At 34.4% G+C, this 20,783-nt stretch overlaps 1 protein-coding gene across 9 annotated transcripts in view; it reads left to right on the top strand.

Annotated features, from left to right (window-relative positions):
* The window catches only part of LOC142345665 (muscle M-line assembly protein unc-89-like), a 249,231-nt gene that overhangs the window by 204,547 nt on the left and 23,901 nt on the right, over positions 1–20,783 (top strand). For 7 of the 9 annotated variants that reach the window (XM_075397869.1, XM_075397874.1, XM_075397872.1 and 4 more), the window contains 6 exons: positions 8,431–8,669; positions 9,463–9,623; positions 13,351–13,469; positions 16,561–16,756; positions 17,015–17,160; positions 19,925–19,954. In XM_075397869.1, coding sequence (XP_075253984.1) covers positions 8,431–8,669; positions 9,463–9,623; positions 13,351–13,469; positions 16,561–16,756; positions 17,015–17,160; positions 19,925–19,954 — 891 coding nt within the window. The remainder of the gene's footprint in view (positions 1–8,430; positions 8,670–9,462; positions 9,624–13,350; positions 13,470–16,560; positions 16,757–17,014; positions 17,161–19,924; positions 19,955–20,783) is intronic. The other 2 variants (XM_075397871.1, XM_075397875.1) reach the window with 1 other exon arrangement.

The raw sequence follows: 20,783 nt of genomic DNA on the forward strand, positions 1-20,783 counted from the left end.
AATTGCATCGAGTCAACTCTCAAAGGAATCAAGTGTTTGGTTATCCTTCAAGATGGTGAACTGGTATATGGAACAACAAAGGAGCAAAACGAGAAACGAAAGCTTGCGGTCAAAAATCGACTACGTGAGAAGAATTTTGACATCAGTGAAAATAAATCTAACTCTCAACCAGTCTCAAGCGTTAGTTTTCTTGGTTTCTCAGTTTCAAAGGCAGGAATATCACCCCATCCTAAACATGTTGAAAAAATCAAAAATGAAAAAACCACTGTCAGATATGAAACAACAATAGCCTTTTTTCGGCCTAGCACATTTTTATGGACGAATGATACCAATTTTTGTCTACAAAAATGTTACCTTTGAACAAAATTTGCAAAAACGACTTCAGATGGGAAAAAAAGAACCGAACGCTTTCGAAAACATACAAAATGAGTTATTTGCTCACCCATTTGTTCAGCCTTACAGTTTGACGTAAGAAGCGACCGTGACAACAGACGCCACTGACAAAGCAATAGGCGCGAGTTCTTTTCCCAAGAAGGTTATTTTGTGATCTATGGCTCAAGGAAGTTGTCAAAAAGAGAACAAAATTACTCCAATATTGTTCAAGAGGCACTTGCAATGTGGTTACAAGAGTGAAACAATTCCTTCTCAGAAGGAGGTTCACTCTACAAACTGACCACAAACCTCTCAAATATCTCTTTGCACCAGACGAGGAAATTCCTAAAACACCATCACCAGGAATCAGGAGATGGGCTATAGCGCTGATGGGATTCGAAATCGAATTGAAATATAAACCCGGAGAGCAGATCCCCCACGCTGATGCTTTGAGCGGACTAGACTTTGATGACGACGAAGACAATGATCGGGGCTGCTTTGCTCTCGACAATATGTTTACAATGGAACTCAACTGGGATCGATTCGACTCTTCCGAGATGTCGTCAAAAAATAAAAAACTGAAACTGGAAACAGTGCACGGAAGCAGAGAAAGCTTTCGAACAACAGAAAGACGCCTTAAATATCCTTAACGGAATCATCTTTCGAGGAATTGAGGCCTTTCATTCCACCCAAACTAAGACGTGTGGTGATGGTCGAAGCTCATGGACATACTCAGGCAGAAATGCAACTGAAATAGCACTCCGAATGATAGCATGGTGGCCTGGCATCAGTCAAGATGTTCTTCGATATGTTGGTGAATGTAAGGAATACCAAGAAAACAGGCGTAGCCTGGGGAAAACAGTATCGTATATACTTGGCCAGAAGCAGAAGGTTGGGAAGGACTCGAGATGGACTGGGGTTACGTTAAGGACCAAAATATTATCTTAGTAATGGTAGACCCGGAACCAGGCTGGATAGAAGCTTTCCCTGCGGGAAATAGAAGCTCACAAACAGTGAAGGTGTACTTGATTTAAATCTTTGCAAGATTTGGGATACCAATAACCTTTTTTTATCAGACAATTGTATCCAGTTTGTAAGCGGTGACCGAAAACAGTTGTGTGAATTACTGGAGATTAAAATGATGGAATCACCCAGCTACCATCCAAGAGCAATTGGACTTGCAGAGCGTGCGGTTCAAAGAGTGAAACGGGCTATTCAAGCCTGGAGTCCAGAACTGAATGTTTTTTGGCGCTTTCCTACTGAGGGCTCTGATGACCCACCGAAATACTTCCCAGACGCGGGGCAGAACTCCCGTGGAACTAATGCTAGGACAGGAAGTGAGACTACCAGCAGTCACTGACTTTGATCTATGTGAACCAGTCCTCTTCAAAACAACGAGCACATCATCAACAACTTCGTTACACGCAAAGGAATGAACTCTTTATTCATCCAGCCAGAGAATTAAAAAAACAGTGCTTGTCAGTGACAACCAAATTGCACGGCTGGAAACTGATGACTTCTTGACTGAATCTACTGATCAGCAGTCTACTGACTCACAATCTGAATCTGAGAACAGTAGGGACAATATAGATGTGGCATCACCTAACTCCAATGAAGAAAATTCAGTAACTGAAGGAGAACAATCTTCAGGGGCCACGAGAACTTCAATCAGAAATAAAAAACAGCCAGAAAGATTTGGAGAAGCTATCCTTAAAAACTTGCTTAAAAAGGAGGGTGGATGTGATATATCAGGAAGATCAGAACTTAGAGTTTAAGTTAAAACTTTGATATAAACAAAACTTTCTTACCTTATGTTGGTGAAGTAAATCTATTTAATGGCTACTAATTTGAATTGAATCGTTGCTTCAGGTTTGTTCATACCACAAGTTTATCGGTGTACATAAATCATAAGTTTGAGCGATTAACTCGACCTTCCCAGCATCAGTGATGGCCATAAACCAACTTAATGATCTTCTCTCTGTAGATATCAATGACACGTTCTCGGGTTAGGAGAATAATGTGTTAAGTAAAAAAACTGCACTAATGATTGCCATAAACGGCAAGGGGAAGAACTTGGTCATACTTGAGGTGCAAATTAACCGATATCAGTGTATCTACATCTAGATGGTTCTGTAAAATTTCATACTGATCGCAAATGTAAAACTATAAGTGCCTTAGATTTTTTGTACTTTTAGGCCATTTTGAATTCAATTATTAAAATAATGAAATTTTTGTTTCTCGTCCTCGAGACCACAACAGTTACCTTATTGCGTCAATTCTACTGCTATCTATCAATTTAAGTTTTGGCATTTAAGGCCATTTTGCAGCTATATTTGGCTATCAATCGGTTATGGTATTAAAATCATTCAAACAATTTTTGATTGTCTCCCATTATATCTAAACCCGACTTAGTGGTCAAATAGCGTATAATCTTTACCCCCAATCATTGTAAACATACCATGATGGAAGCTATAGTTTCTTGGGTAGGGTACTAGATTGGAAACGCTTCATTTTTTGTTGTCCACAATTTTTGCAGTCAAGTGTTTTGTTTTTATGCAGTTAAAGGTGAAAACTTTTGTTTTTTGTAGGAAAATGCTTTTCAAGTCCACCGTTATCGGCGGAATTTGGATTAAAAGAATGCTATTATCGTAAAACTTGATTCCCAAAATTGTCTAACCAACGTGCATTTCAAAGCCAAAACTACATGCTGTCCACTTAGTGAAAGCTAAACAAAATGGTAGAAGTTATGTCTGAGCAAACCTTTTTTCAGATTACCGTCTGAAATTTCATTATTGTCGGTCGCAGGAATAGCAACTTTAAAACTCTACTTGAACAAAAGCACTGCTTTCCACATTCTTATCGTGCGCTCTATTGGGTCAGTATTTACTGCGGTTACGGGGAATTCAAATCTGAAGTTTATAATAAAATGGCCGACTTGCAAGAATTCGAATTGAGAAATTGAGTGAGCATTAGCAAGCGATTTGAGGTTACATTGAGGCCTGGTTGAGCTTTTTGTCCTTCAAAAACTGTCGACTTGCAAATTATCGAAAACTCAGAAAGCAGATAACTGAAACTGAATGAAATTTATCGGAAGTCTGATGTTTGGAATCAACAAGAAAGCCTGATTTTTTGTTTTTGGCTCTGCGCCGGCTAAAGTTTCTCCATTTCCGGTTATGACTTTTCTTTCCTTAACAATAATTTCATCGTTTTTCCTGGAACTGGTTGTTTACCAATAATTTTTGTTTCAATATATTTCAGCTTCAATTACGAATAATGTTCGATTGAAATTCCTTGCAGAAAACAGTTTTTCACGCGACGAATTTAGAGCTCCTGAAAATTGATCTTTTAAAAATTGAAGCGTCGAATGTCACTATTAGTTTCAGCTAACCCACTGTGTGGCATATATGCTTGGAACCCAGACTTCTACTCTGTTAAAATTTCGCCCGTCTTGTTTATAGTTGATTATATGCCGAGTTACTCTGAAACCCTTGGGGGGTTTAAGCTGGGCTTTTCTGGCTCCGAAAACCAGTTTGTATTCAAAACCCCGTTTTCCTACAAACTCACCAGAGCTTGACAAATTCTTGTCGAAATTTTGCAGAAACTCGCTTTTCAGAAGTCCAAGCAGGCTTTACGTGTTTATAATAGTGAAATATGAAGCAGGCGTACCTTGGAATTAAAACGTAGAAACACACAGGCTGGTTTTTATTGCATGCATGCTTACCAGAATTTTGGTACCCAAAGTTTTGTTACCCCGTGCATAGTGTTCCCATACTAGTGCCTGAAGAACTATTTGTTCACGAAGGAATATATTGTGTTCAGTTATAACTAGGCTTATAGTTACAGCTGGTTGTTACTGTGGGAAGTATAGTTACTGAGTTTGAGGGTATTGTGTAAGTGTGTGTGCGTGTTAACAACCTACGCTTTGAGGTGTATTGAGTTTGGGCTTTGAATCTGTTCTCAGGTAATTCGATTCCTGTTATATATTACATTGAACTTTCATATTATCATTATCTTTGTTTTTTATACCTGGAGTTCCCTTGTTGATCTCTCCTTTTTTGTCAATTCGCTGTTATCATCTAGTCTGTGCAAATTTAGCATGAAATCAAAAATTCTTTCCGTTAAAAGAGATTTCTGAAAACGGATAATGTCGTCGCAGTTTTCTATGGTACCTGTTTTTAATCTTTTATTTGAATTTAAAATGTTGCCTCCAAATGAGGCCAACTTTTTGTTTGTTTTAAACTTGTGACCAGAATGCATACGGTGAATTTTTGTAGCAGAATGCATGCGGCCAACAAAATTATGCCATGTTTTTAATATTTTTTGTTGAAATTATTCAAAATTTCCAATTTCCATTTCTTGAATCAAATCTAATGAATTAGCGTGTTATCTTGTTAATGCAAGCTATGTTTGACCGCATTTATCCAGCTCTTAACAGACATAAAAATTTAAAAAAAATGATGCCATCATTTGTGTAGCATCATTTCTTCGATCACCGAGCTTCAAAAAGTTTTTCGAACGAAAAAAGAATCAATAGTGATTTAGATATTTGAACTCTCTCAGTTTTCCTCAGTGTTTAATTGATTCATTTTTCACGGAATCTGCCCGCATTATGTGATTATGTTGAAAAAAATGACCCATTTTGTAAGCTCAAGTTTGAAACTTTAACAAACTGAAAAATGTTTTGACGATGATACAAAATCTGTTCTTGTTGGTAACAAATATTCTTTTGTCTGTATAGTGCTCCTGGTCGGGACTTGAGCGCGGAACTTGTTGCTCAAACCGAAACGACAATAGTTTTTCATAATTGATACAATTTTCCCTTGCCTTGGTTGCTCTGAACAAAACTATGATAGTCTCCTGATCATACTTATCGGATGTCATACTTTTCCTAAGCTTCATCAACCAAATTTTCCCAAGCTTTTGATCTATTCGCTGTATATTCTCAAAAAACTTTCTGTCTAGAAAACGCATTGCGTCAATCCTTTGGAAATGTTGAATTTAAGGGTACTCCTTTTTTGTTTGTTTGTTTAACTGGTTTTTCTCCATCCCTTCATGCGTTTTATAAAACTATACGTTTTTCAATATGTTTCAGGAAATTTTGCTTCCAAACTGAATCACCATTAAAAAATCACCGTAGAAATTTTTTTCTGTATCTTGAAGGTTACAGTAACTAGAGCCAGTTCAGGTGGCATGATATAAGTTAATTGAAGTTACAGAAATCAGGTAATCAGAAGATTTTGACTCTGAAACGTAATCTGTTTTTAATTTTTCACCCACAAATATTTTATAAAGAACATCTGAGAGAAAATGGACCCCTGTCATTTATTTGTAACCACATTTTGTTTTTCGGCAGCAACTCTCACATACAAGCTAAAACTTTTTCTACGATAAAACAATGGGATCTAGTGCAGACTTTTGAACAAATAGTTTTGCTAGCATCATTTTCACTGGAATAAACAGAATAAACATTATCAATTTTTTACACCAGATTTGGATAAACGGGATAGCGCTCATTGTCATAAGAAGGCTTTAAAACTGAGCCCATTTTTTACCTAAATGTTTTTTTGGGGGGGGCATCAAGTCAGAAAAACCCTGCAGATTTATATTATAAATGTTATATGAACAAAAAAATTTTCAGGTGGTTTTCTGAACTTTTTTTGTCACAGTGATAAAGTAGACCTCGTTTTTGTCTCTGATTATCATTTTTTAAAAAAATTTTACTACATTTTTAATAGAAGATTCCATTTGCGAGCCCTTGAGAGCGAATGGCCAAAATTCGTTTTCTTATGGTCACATTGTCATTTTCTGGCATTCAAATTTTCATAAATCATAGAGATCTTGAGCAAAAATTTGTACAATTACTTTTGCGAGAATTTTTATAGAATAAGTTTATAAAAACCTAATCAACTGAGCAGTGCATAACAATAGACTTGGATGAAAAGAATTGTGATCAACTTCACATCCTGGCTAAAAGTAAAGAATGTTTTAGGTTTCTGATTCCAGCAGATTCTTCGCCACTTAATTGATATTTAATCGTAATTTTTTTCTGGATAATTTTTGATGCATATATCTATTATTGCGATTTAATCCTTTTGAATCCTGGAAATTTATTGTAGATACTGTAGATTGCATTCACAAATCGTTGATTTTGGAAATTTGTATTTTCATTTTTTTTTTATACTTATAGTAATATATATAATTTATAATTCCGAAGTCAACGTTTTGCGAAAAGACTACTCATCTTAATTCAATAAGTTTCCAGGATTCAAAAGTATTATTTCACAGATGTAGGGGATTGCATGGTGAATGAACCAGAATTAAGATTAAATTTTTAATTGACTTACTGTTTATCAGTTTTGGGTAGTTTTAGGTTTAATGTCACACAAAGAATTTTTAAAGCAATTGTCACATTTTTTTTAGACTTAAGTGTTCATGAGAAAAATTCTTTTTCTGACTTCACCTGGATCAGACATCGGTAACGGGTTTTCTCTGGTGAACGTGGATTAATAAATTATTTTCGTTATAACTGTTTTTTGTGTTTTTTTAAATTCAAAAAAATACGATGATTTCACTGAAAGTTTTGTCAAATTAAACAAACTTTTGTTTAATGTTTAAAATATCTTGAGGTGGTTCTGACTTTTTGTTCTATTTCGTAGTCACAATTGGTCAACTTTCATTATATTTGTTTATTTTACTTTATTGGTTGTTTTTGCGAAATTGCTTTTACTATTTTCCTAGTTTCATGTGCATCTTAGCAGCTTGAGAGCGATTTGGAAACAACCTCTCACGTGTTATATTGTTGAAAAGAAAAAAATTAATGAAAGTGGAAAAGATGGAGTCTTCGCCATCTTGGTAACCTATTTTTTGAATTCAATTGTTTAAAAAATCTTATTGAAAATAGGTTTATTTTAAAAAAAAATGTAATCCCCCAGTTTGACGTAATTTGTTGAAAAATGACTTAATGCATTTCTTTTTGTACTGTAGTCTTTAAACTTTTTGCAACTTTTTTCTCTAAAAAGGGTCCAGTGTTGTAATTATTTGCTGATCATTATTTAAGAAACGATGCATTTTACAACACAATGTTTTGTTTTTTTTTTGTTATCTGTCTTACGGATTTGTAACAATGTTTCCTCTCTATTGACCGTTGCAAAAATTGAGATCTTCAGAGAAAGATCATTTGTGTTTTGGAATTAAGTCACTTCTTCCGGCTAATTCTTTTTTCAAATTTGCTTGACATTCAATAAATGGCAATGCCGCCAATGTTTTGTAAAGGAGGTGGAGGTTTTACATCAAGTTTCCGTTTTGACAGAACTTAGTTTTTTGAGAGATTTTTGACATCTTTGCGGTGTTTGGCGGTTTGTTGTTTGGAATATAGTTCTAGAATATAAATTGGAGTATAATTTGCAATATAGTTTTCATTTCAGTTGTTGCGTTCCGGGAGTACGTGGCTCGTAAAAGTCCTGCTTTTAATAAACAATTTTAGTTTTTATTACTCGAGGGTTACATGTAAATCTGAGAATTGGTTGCGTTGGTACCTAATGTATCAACACTTATTATCTGGTTGCCTTTTTACCACATGAAGTTTGTCCATTATTTAGGCTACAAATTTTTGACTAAAGTCGTTATTTTAATAGTATCGATGCTTCTTGTAATCATTACCTGCGAAATAGAATCAAAATGGCGGCACACGCACAGAAAGCGGCAAAAAAACATGACTAAAAAACTGGGATTTTTGTCTTTTGTTTTTAAAAAAGTGGTGTGAAAATTTAAACTTGCTCTCGGACTCTTTCTGGAATAACTTTTTGGAAAATGCACCGATTAATTTCTCTCTAACAAAGTCTGAAGCAATTATTGTAAGTGTGTTTAAACTACTCTCATCCGAGAGGTTGCAGGTTCGAACTCCTCCCCAGTCAGAAGTTTTTGCAGTATATAAGTTTCTCTGACCTATGCCCCATTCTAAATTTTTTGCCCCGCCTGTCGTTCGAGATCAATTTGTCTGACGTCATTGGGTTTATATTCTCTTTTTTGTTCTGTGCAGTTAGAATTCAAATATTGCAGGTGATCAAAAACATCAGCTTACGATCCACGAAGTGTACCCCGAAGACAAAGGAACGTTTACCATTGTAGCAGAGAATGCAGTAGGCAGAGACACAAGTTCAGCTGTGTTGAAAGTTGTTGACCAATCAGAATTGGAAGAGGAATCACCTGTTATATTGAACTTGAACTCAGTTTTGCAGTCACAGCCACCTTCGTCTCTCAAATCTCCAGGAGGAAAAATGTCTATTCAGATAGTCAAGGTAAAAGATTAATTTATTACGTAACAAATAGTACAGTTTTTTTTACTTGTTGTCTTCGCCTTGTGTTGCGGTTATCTGTTGACACTGAAGTGTTTCCTTCTGTGTGTTTAGCTGTTCTCGAACAAAGTTTGTTGCAATTATTTTTGTCATGCTGGTCTTTTTTCGTCTGATGTTTTTTCGTTCGTCCAACAAATTTTGTTACTTTTTGACGGAGAAACCGAATAAACTGGCAAAGAACGTGGGTATCAACTTGCTGAACAGTTCTTTTAATAAAGCCGTTAACTAGTCGCAGAGTATGCGATTGACTGAAACTGCTGAGGAGACTTAAACGGCGTGGAGTGTCATTTTTGGGAATTTTGGACTACCCTTTTAATACAACTTATGGGTAACTGTAGCCAGACCTTCTGCAACGTGGTTTCATGGATCACGTGAGTGTGTGAATCCATGAAAGGTTGCGATGACCTAATATTAGAAGACACTTGCGGTAGAATATGCGTAGATCACAACTCAAGGCCTTAAGTTCTCAAGTTCATAAGGTCATATAGTTTATAAGATTTCACCGAGTTGTCGTACAAGATTTACTCCCTAAAAAGCGACTCAATGAATATTTTTTAAAATCTATTAGCCCTATTTCAAAATAGTCCACGTGATTTCACGAGCAAACCTAGGTTATGGTAATTCGTGATTGAATGTAGTAGGGTTGATCCTCAATTTTTGATAAGCAAATAATTTGTAATTTCAGACTCATGGCTTAAAAAGACTAAGTGAAAAAAACTAAGACATCGTGTTTTAGGCTTTGGAACCCTTGACAGTGCTTGAAGGTAACCCTGCCGCCCTGCAATGTGAACTGGGTGGTATGTACAATGATCAGCTGGTGGTCAGTTGGGAAAAAGATGGAATCTGTGTGGACAAGGACCCCAATTACAGCTTCTCATTCGGAAATAATGTCGCCAGGTGAGAGCATGCGAAGTGTTCATTCTGACTATTTACGTCTACCATGTTGTGTTTATTTGCCGCTTTTTCTCGTTATTTGATTTAAATGACCTAAAGCTGTAAATCGAAAGAAGTAAACTTAAATGGATAACAGTATGGGGGCTTGATATCTTTTGAAAAAATAATAATGCATATAAATATAAATCTATGCTAATAACCTAGAAAGATTTGGCGTAAACTTGGCAGAACAAGTCTTGCGATACAATCCAAGAATAGGAATAATCACACACCTGACGATCAGACAGACAGTAAACAACAATCAAAGAGTGAAACTAGCAATAAAACAGCAAAAGCAGAATGAAGACTAACATCAGCCAAATTGAAAACACCAAATTTCTATGAAGTGTCTTCCACATTATTGTAGTAGAACAAAACAAATCCACAGAGAACAAACAACTGCAATCGAAGAAAATAGAAGCTTCGATATATTTGAAAAGTATTTAAAATTTTTTTTGAGCAGGTTGTCGTTGACTTTAGAGATTTTTTTCTTTAGAAGTTGAGGAAAATATCCGAATATTATGGCAAATTAAATTAAGTTGGCCATCTCGCAAATAAGAGTTAGTGCACCACTAGAGTGCAAGTACTTAATATACAATGTTGTACGCAGCTAAACTTACTGTGTTGAGAACAGCAAGACTGTGATATTGAGTCTTGTTCTTTCATTTTTTAGATAAAAATATTAACCGGGAAAAATATAATCAGGCCTCAGCTATATGAACTGGTTAATTAGTAACTTTTCAAGGTACTATTTTCAACGTCTAGTCCATGATGCTTGTCGTGACCTGCCTTTGAAGCAATGACTGGATTTTATTTTTAAAAAATTAGAAATCTCAAATTGTACTCTGCTGCTGAATATTTTTCAAAATTGTATTATTTAGTTTGAATTTCGTCAAATTGTCTTTAGTATCAGTTTCTCTAAAACAAAAATACAATTCCTCTGCGCTGCTTCCAAATGGAGGAAAAACTTTGCAGAGTCTCATTAAAAAAGTTTCATTGTTCGTAGAAGTTTTTGCAAAATCCTATTCATTAAGAAATTCTTTACAATGGACTTCTTCGTTCAAATGAAGCAAACAATTTTATGTGTCACCAAAGATGTCTCAGATAATTTGAACATATCCTCGATCTCCAGATGAGATAAGAAGGGGGCTCAAAAATTTTTCTGACGCACATAAAGTTCTAGATCCTCTAGTAATCAATTGTGAAATCTCAATTAAAATTTAAAAATAATGTTTGACTCACTTATTTAACTTAAGATGAAAAAACTTCTGTAAAAGCCAACAATTAAATTTAAGTTTTGTAGCGCTGATTATTTTTTTGTGAATTTAGAGGAAAAGAAATTGCAGTAGAAAAGAAAATGCTTAGATATGATTTTCGTTTGACAGAAACTTGAGAAAACATCCAATTAAATTTCAAAATGGCCCAATTTTAAAAAATTTGGGCACCTGAAAAATACACTGCTAATTGAACAAAACACTTAAATTTTATTTAATCTAATGTAGCCCGAGTTAAGTGAACGCAATAGTCCATAATAATCGGAAATGATTAAAAATGCCATAAATCCCAAGAGACAAGCAAAATTTTTTTGAGACCTTTTGAAAGATGACTCCGACAACATTTTTATTGAGGTACTCTATTTGTGAGGAAAAGAACCATTGAAGTTTATATTTAATTCAAATTAACAAGATGTCAAGAAAACTGAGAGCTAAATTTTAACCATTAATAGCGTCACGTGTTTCTTCCTGCTTACCGTTTAAATTTAAAATGTCAGTGCAACTTAATTTGGGTATAATAATCGGCCCTGCTCTCCAATGACCTTCATTTCATTGACCTTCATTTCATTTGAAAGTTGCATTTGAATATTGGGAAAATTTGTTTGATTGTTTTGACCTTTAAGAAAAGACATCTGATTAAATTTTACCAAGCTTCATGAGTTTCTTGATTAATTTTTTTTCATATTTGCGATAAATTTATCCTGATACCAAAGCGATTAGTGCTGCAAAAATAACCGGATTGATTGATAAAGTGTTTAAAGTTTGCAATTAGCATAAAAGATTGCTGAAAATCAGCGTATTGATACTTTCTCACTGAGACACTTTTGAACAATTTTAAAACCTAAAAACTCAATGAAGTGATTTTCATTATGCGAATTTTTGTTTCGGAGAAAGACCGTCTAGATATCAATGGCAATCAAATAATTGTTCAGTTCCATTTGATGCCAAAGTTGAAGTAAATAATAATAAATTCTGCTTAAAAATTATGATTTTCGGCGACAGATACGACAAATTTTTCAAAACAAATTGCGCATCATTCTTTTTGCCTTTAATGATGAGTACGCACTACGGACATAAGCTGATTGTATCTGATGATAAAAGCAAAGCAAAATCTACTGAAAACATAAGAATTAGTCACCAATTATCTCAGTTTTATTCAAAAATAGCGCAGAAGAGTCAGTTAGATATTTCAACAAAACTGATCAAGTGAAGTCTGAAAGTTAGTCAGTTTTACATGTGGTCTCAATAAATAATGATAGGTTCAGAGCTTTTTAGGCGAAAATTGTAAGAATTACTGGCACCTTCTGTAAAAACAACAGATAATGTTTCTGAACTTTGTAAAATGTGTGACAGAACTCGTGAAAGTTGTGGCAGAAATAATTTTCTACAATCAGAAAGTAAGCTGAAGGCATTAGTCTGTGACATTCAAACGTAAAAACAATAAAGACTAAGAAGTGAAAATTTTGGCGTTTTTATAGTGTTTCCAAACACTTGGCTCCGACAATGATTGCAGAATGGTTTTTACGCTTTGTTCTTGTTGATCCACTGAATTGTATATCTAAAGATTGGTTGATTTGACTTTCTCTATGTTGCTTTTCTGAGGTAAAGAAAGTTCAAATTTCTCCAGAAATTGCATTTTGGTAAAATTTTTCAAATCATTTTTTTCTGGGAAAAAAAGAAAAAAAAATTGAAGTAAATTTTTATCTATTGACAAATCCGTTATCGTGAACGATCGAAGGGAAATATTTTTGCTTTGCAAATTGCATTATTTCCAGTTTGTGATAGCAAAGCAGTTTTTTATTGCTTTCAACATCTTTTATCAAAAAGAAGTCGGAAGGAAGAATCCAGCAAGTCTTCTTCTCTGAATAAATACCATTATGGTTACCACATTTAGTGAACTACGGTACGGGACAAATTTGAGTGAACGGTACGGAAAAAGTGAACAAGACATTTAAAACCAGCCGGGTGTTTACAAAACTTTAATCGTTGATAACTCATTGATAAAAAAAACAAAATTAAAAAGTCCTCTATTAAATTTTTCTTACTCTCGACTGGTTTCTGATGTAAACACTCATGTCTTTCTATGTCAATTATTTCGATAAAAAATGACTGAACAAAAAGAACATTTAGGCATATAGCGCCTCCCCACTGTCGGTCGAGAAATCAATAAATAGTTTCATTCGAGGCGTGATTATATCGGAATTGTGAGTTTCGAAGTCTTTGAGAAATTTAATTTTTTAAGGTCTAATGAAGATTCTTTGATGTCACTTTTGTATAAGACAAAAGATATCGCGCTGCTAATATGGATTTCACAAAGTTTTAGTGACTGTAAAATCTTCAAAACGCCCAAATAATTTTGGAGGCTTGGAACAATTATGAAATTTTAATGTTTTTAAAAGCTTTTGTTAATATTTCAGGTGTTTCATCTCCGAGTGTTTCCCAGAGGATAGTGGGTCATGGAGTGTGACATTCAATCACCCTTCTGGCCAGCCAGAGGACGCTGTAACCTCCACTACTGAACTCACTTGCAAAGAAGGTCAGTTAAACAGACATTTCTAAAAAAATAGTTAAATTCGGAATTGTCTTTTTTTTGCTGCGTAGAATATGGCCGTCTAAAATTGAATGTTTAATATTTCAGAATGGTCCATAGTAATTCTAGTTGCTAATATAATTAGCCTATTTGGATAGTTTATACAACTATCAGCACAATTATTACTCAGATGCTCAAGAATACAACAAACATTTTCACGGAGAATAAGAAACAGATCCAATATTTCACGTCGTGCGATGCTTCAAAAATACTGACCATTTAAGAAAGTTTAATCATGCTAAACGTGTTATCTGTATTAGAGCCTAGCGAAATTGAACCCAACTTTGCGGATGCGGATAATGTATTTGAGAAGATCACAGGTAAGAATTGATTCCGAATTCTGTACACCTGACTGAGAAGTAAGCGATGCTCCCATTTTCACGCTATTTGATATTCACGCTTTTCTGGAAATGAATAGAAAAATAAATCACGCTTGGAACCCAAAGTATCAAATCAATTCACATGGTCTCGGTTGTTCACATGGTCTTTTTTATTATTCACGTAAGATTCAGTAAATTTTTGTAAGATATTTCTCAATCATTGTAATTTTTGTCCTGCTTTCACTGATTTCTTTTGCACTTTGATCATAAAAGCTCAATACCCAAAACCAAGTTTAAGGGTACTTCAAAAAAGAAAAAGTTCTTGATGTATAAAGAATTAAGAATACAATGTCGCTGAAAAATGTTATCAATTTCAACTTTTTCCTGTTTTTTTTTTATATCTACTTCACTTGCATTTGATTTCAGCAGTCAGCGGTAAAAACCATTATCGAGTTTATTCACCTTTAATATCACTACCAGCTACATTCTTTGAGCTTATTATTTTCTAATCCATTAAAAATATTATTTCACTATTATTTAGTTCAACTTTTTTATGTAACCGTTCAAAAGTTAATCAAATCTACAATCAGTATTAGCTCATCAAATCATTATTAACTCGACGCTACTCTACTAATTCGAACCCGACGAAAATAAACAGAGTAAATATTCCTAAAATAGACAAGGAGGCTCGTTAATGTGCGCTCGCACCCGAGCTCAACTACCCTTTTGACTTAATTGTCAACTTAATTGTTTGAGTTTAAAGAAACTGTTACAACTCTTGCGTGCATAAAACCAGAGTTGGCGAACTTTATCCTTAAGATACCGACTTGACGCGACAGTATAATGACAAAGCAGAAAAATTGATATAAATTATGTTTATTTTGTTCATTTTTTGTTTGAGTTTACATCTTAGTTTTATCACTAAGATGCACACTGTTTTGCGTGTTTTTTTCATTCTTTCGCTGTAAAATAGGGGCGCTGAAGTCTAAAAGCGTTAAAATTGAAATAAAATTGCTTTACCTTTTGACATGACTCCTGTGTGTTTCTTAAGGATGCCTCGTATTGATCAAACTTTTCTTTTTACGGGGACAACAAGCGAAACAAATTTCTTGAAAAAAGAAAAACAAAACTATTGAGAAATGTAAGTTTTGTTCTTTCAGTTTCATATAGAAAAAGCAAATCGTTTTTAGATTAATGTTTATTATCATTGCACCCACTAACCAAAGTTGTTGGTCGTCATATGCAGTTTTTCAATAAAGTTATCGTCTACATCAAGTGGAAAAAAAAACTTGACGCGAAAATATATGCGCGGCCGGCTTATTTATACTGGTCCATTTTTCACTTTTTTACGAATTGTTCCAAAAACATTGTAGCGTTTTTTGGCTATTCTTGATATTGATACAAATCTACATTTTTTGCAGGTTGACAAATGGGAGCTTTTAAAAAACTTGGAGGAAAAGAATAAAAATAATGAAGGGTGGGGTACTGAATTAAAATCGTTCAAGCATTATAGTATAGAAAATTATATTGGAATATACAGAAATGTTTAATTGAATTTAAAAACTTCTTTATAACGTTACAAAACAGAACTATTCAAAAGACAAAAAAATTCTTAATTTTTATAAAGTTTTTTAACAGTTTCTTTATAGTTCAGCAAATGTTCGATACAAATAAAAGAAAAAACTTCTAGAACTTGAAAACCGAAATTTGAGGAGAAGACGCTAACAATTTAAAAAATAAAACGAAATTGTTCACCTTCATTTAGAAATAATTTACAAAAATCCCAATTCTTTGCATATTTCGAAAATCACAATATTCTTGACAATATCTGCGCTTTTGCAGGCTATAATTGGTAATGATAATTCGTAGTTTTAGATGGAAATTTTTCGACTTTTACTGAGTTGGCCCTTTAAGTTTCATTCAATTACATAGAAAGAGAAAATCAACCACTAGAGGAAATAACAAAAAAATGTTTTTTCCTTTTTTCATACTTAGGAGACTTCAGTTCACTTTGATGCCTGCGCTGTTCATCGTCTTATATTTATTAGAAGTTTCTTTTGTCTCATATTCGATGTAAATTGAGTTCTTTAGGAGACCCTTCAGGTTTTTCTGGTCATTTTTTCTGTGTTACACAGACTCATTTTTTCTGTGTTACGGCAAAATTTTTTCCGGGTAGTTAAGGGTTCCATTTGACTGTTATTTGAACTGACCACTTATGTAAACTGTGCAAATACACCAGAAATAATTAATAGGGGAAACGAAGTAAAGTTATGTTTTTCAATACTGGACTTTCTTCTCAAGTGATTTTGTTGTTGATCCAAATGCGATTGGAACAAGAAGTCACCATACATCAGAACTCACCAGCGTGGGCTAACTGATATACAGAAACGTCAGTTTTTCGGTTAACAAAAAAGTCATAGTTTTTCTTCATTTTATAACGTAAAAATTGAAAGTAAGGAAAAATGTCTTTGTTTGATTGGCTTTAAATTGTCCAAAAGTAATAATTTTGCGAAAATAAGACGCATGACTATGTGTCCATCATGAGTTTATATAATCTGAGAGGTATATATAAAGGGTTAATCTCTGAACAAATGAAGGTGTTCAGTCCCTCTTATCATGAATCGTAATAAAATATCATCCAGATATTTCAAGCTTTTTATTTCACAACACTTTGCAAACAGCTTCATTGAACACTCGCTGATTTATTTTTGTTTCAGCTGTCATCATTGATAAAGACGCAAGGTCTTTGGATCCAGCAATGCCTGAGTCAGTGGCACCCGAATTCATCCGCAAACTGACACCCCAGAGACTGGTGGAGGGAGGCCATGCCATGTTCCAATGTGTAGTCTCCGGGTTCCCTTATCCAGACATCCAGTGGTTGAAAAACAACCAGATCATTCAGTCTGGCTACAGGTAATAAACTTGATTAATTTTAGCAGCTGAATTGGTAAAGAGCTGGAAAAGCAAGGAAATGGTACAAAAAGTACTTGTTCTTGGGCTAACTACAAAGTTTTTTGAATTGCATGGTCTGTAACTAATAGTTTAAAGCGTTCTTTTTTTTCGACACTTGCTAGCTAAAAATTTGTAGCAATCAATCAAAGCAGTAAATCCATTGAAAAAACTGCGCGATTAGACCAATTCAACGAACTGTAATGTGGTTGTGATGTTCAGGTACCAAGTGCAGAATGACGCACAGTCTGGCACGTGTTCTCTGTCTATCTCTTTCATTCTGCCGGAGGAGGACGGGGGAGTGTACACGTGTGTAGCTACCAATGTCAAGGGACAGGCTGTAACCGAGGCACACCTTTTGGATGATGGTAAGTTCCTCCACCCAAATTCAGAGTTCGGCTTAGAAGTCAGGGTTCCCTTCGCCCCCTAAAAATGGATTTGAAAAATACAGTACCCAGGTCAAGGATCTAGATGCAATGAAGTTCAGATCGGATCTCCTTGAGTCGCCTTCGGGGTTTAATATGCGACCCAAAATATAAGGTTGCAAAAGGGACGCGGCTTCACAATTGTCTGGACAACGTTATCAACAAGGAGGCTCGGTAATGTGCCTTTGCTCATAATGTTCCCACCCCGATTATCTGCCTTTCCGGATTAATTATCTGCAGATGAAGTAATGCAAGAGATGGGGAATTTTTAATGCAAGACAAAGTAATGGAATCTCAAGGATATTTGAGGTATTCTCAATTATTCTCAACTCGTACCAGTGAGCCAGTAATATTTTTTTAAAATTTCGCTGACACGGAGAAAAGTTGAACAGGGCAAATCATTTAAAAGATAAAGCAATCAAGCTAATGCAATTTCTCAAGCGCAAAAAAAACTATATTGAGCAGACACCAAATTTTGCCAACCAACAGAAATGATATTTTAATTTCTGAATCATCAATTTAAAGCCGCAATGAAATGAATTGAACATTTATTTGAATACTAACATTTGTACTGCAAGAGCAGCCTTTGATTGCCAACAAAGCAACGGACTCATATACGCAAACAAATGAGAAAGTAGGAAAAAATCTGAAAATAAAGTCGTTTCCTTACAACATATTGTTGAAATGTGCAATACACCTTACCATAGCAGATACAAAAGTGTTGCGAAAACAATTCGGAAACATATTGACAAAATTGGCAAACATTGACTAATGTAAAACTCCAAAACGTTTTGAGAATTAGTGGTGTAAGCTGAGTAGTTGCACATAACCATGTACCAAAATCCATAATCACTTCGTACTGTTTATTAAGATTTAATGTGCTTTTCATTTTTAGAAAGCGGCCAATTGCCAAAAAAACACCAACGCATACAAAAACAACAAAAGAAAGCATGGCATGATTCACGGAATAAGCAAATCGCTCGAAAAATGGGGCGCGTTGTGAATGAAGTTAACTGTGAACTGTAAACACTGGGCAAATTGAAAAATGCCTAATATGGAGTACCGAGGAAGTCTGGTTTTGAACTAAAACCAGTTTTCATTGAAATAATTGGAAGCAACAATTACTGAAAAATTCGATTTTTCAATGAAAAAAATCATCACAGTCAAAAAGTCGTTAGGTTTAAATTGAAACCACTTTTTAGAGTCAACTTTTTTGTGCTAGAAAACGGAAGGGATTATCATTAATTAGAGTAAATGTTAACGCTTAGGTTAAATTTTAAAATGATTACAGGGGTCATTTGATAATGAATACAGAAGAGAATTTTCAATGAATCAGAAAGCTCATATATTCCCAAAAAATTAATCACACAAATTACAAAACATATTGATATAGAACACAACAGTATCAATTGATATTACACACACGGGTTTATTGTTCGAGAGGTAGATATCACCAGACACGAGCTGCTTGGAGAACGAAAACATCCAAAAATGAAATGAGAACTCAAATATTCTCAAGCATTTTTTTGATAACACAGTTTCAAAGTCACAAAAATGAATAACTGCCATAAACCAACAGATTGTTCGATCAGAAAATTCTTGCTGCACTTCAAAAGGAACAACTTTTACGCTATTGCTTTGAGGTTATTATAAATACGTAGTTTTCCAAAAATTTACAAAGTAATTTAAATAGATCGAAAACGACGCTGGAATTAAAAGAAATTATTTTGTCATCTTTTTATTTTAGTCATCATTTTACTTGAAGAAGGTTCTGTTAACCAGTTTTAGTAGGTCAGTACCTTAGAAAAATCAGCTAAAATGTCTCACTTGGTGCTAGTTTTTATCAAAAATATAGACTATGAGCAAAGTCAGCCAGTGTGTTGCAAAAGTATTAGATCATAAGATTCAGCAAGCTTGTCTCATTGTATAAAAATGAGAACGCTTTTTATTTTTGATGTTGAGCAAAGTAAAACAAAGTTTGGGCAAAAAGTTTGAAAACAAAGTCAACAAAATAGTGAAAATCACCCAATATTCACTGAAATTGGAAACACTAGAACTCCTCGATAAATGCGAAATTTGAAATAAGCTTTCTGATTACATATTTTACGCTTTACGGGCTTTCTGATGACACTAATCATAACTCTTTCCGATAAATATAGTAATCAGCCAAAATTGACTAAATAAAAAGAACGAACCAAGTGAGCATAGAGTCCCCCACACACGAAGTGGCGCCGGAACTACAAGAATGTCAAAAGAAAAAATCTTGATGTCGACTCATGAAATAATGAAATCTCATCCGTTACAAAACTTCTCCGTCAAATTGGGAAGAGATAGAACCCTCCCTCTGAGTATTTGTGTTTTTGGAAGATTTCGCGATGCGCTCGCAAAGATCCAAGTGGCGATCTTTTGATTTTGAATTATAATACTAAAACTCAATAAGTTTTGCAGTATAGTTTGAAATTATTTTGTTTTCCATTTTGTATCATTATACTTGCTTTTCCTATCAAAACTACGACAGAAAAATTGCAAGATGGTTTTCATCTATAACGTCGAAATCACAGTATTGCTATGCTATAATGGAATTGGTATAAAGAAATAATCGAAGAACTGCTGTTTGTTTTCAATCTTGGTTACTGGTTGTTAATTTTATATATAGAGTTCATTGAATTGATATTATCCTTTTTCTCGCCAACTTTCACTTTTCCAGGGTTTATGCATCTTACTCGTCTCACACTAGGTGCGTATTTTGTTAATCATAACCTCCATAAAAACTATAAGAACCAAATATTTCCTCAATTTTCAAGCTAGCAACTGCCACAGCTCTATTATAAATAAACTCACGTTAAACCCATCAGTTGATCATCTTTTTTATATCTCGCAAGTCACAGCTTAACCAACATTCTACCTATTTTCCGCGAGTAGAGATGGTGGAAAGGATGTGTTCTATTCTTCCGTTGTTATTACTGATTTTTCATTTTTTCGAAATCTCTGACAAATTTTTTGAAATATCTTTTATCACTAATTCTCCAGATAGCCTTGAGTAAATTTCCTTTGAAATCAATACATGTAGAATTGAAGTTTTACCGTAGGAAGTTTCTAATTTTCAAACAGATCTTCGCTTCTTTCCTATAATGTACCAATTGAGAAAGTTTTAAACTAGAATCGAGATAAAGAGGAGAAGCATAAAAATTCAGTCCTAAGAGAACTGCAATCTTAGTGAATATGGACACTGATGATAAATTGCTAATTTTGAACATTGTGACCGATTCTGTAATACGAGTTTTAATGACGAGAATTGACGAAGAGCTTTTGAGGGCAATTTACATCAAGTTTTTCCGTTACATCTAAAAATCTAAATTAGTTTTTTTCTCAACATGAATAAATGTTTTAGCAAAAGTCTTCTGACGCAGCAATCGCATCTTTTAAACTTAGGTTACCAGAAAAAAATGGGGCTACATTTCAGTCGATTGTTCATACCATTGCTGACGCACTAAGGCTATGTTGTTTAAGTTGTTCACGGACAACGTGTATTGTTTCATGTTTCATTTTGTAGTAGTCATGTAAAT

This window comes from Convolutriloba macropyga, chromosome 9, assembly GCF_964194025.1.
Source record: "Convolutriloba macropyga chromosome 9, txConMacr16.3, whole genome shotgun sequence".
NCBI classification, from domain to species: domain Eukaryota; kingdom Metazoa; phylum Xenacoelomorpha; order Acoela; family Convolutidae; genus Convolutriloba; species Convolutriloba macropyga.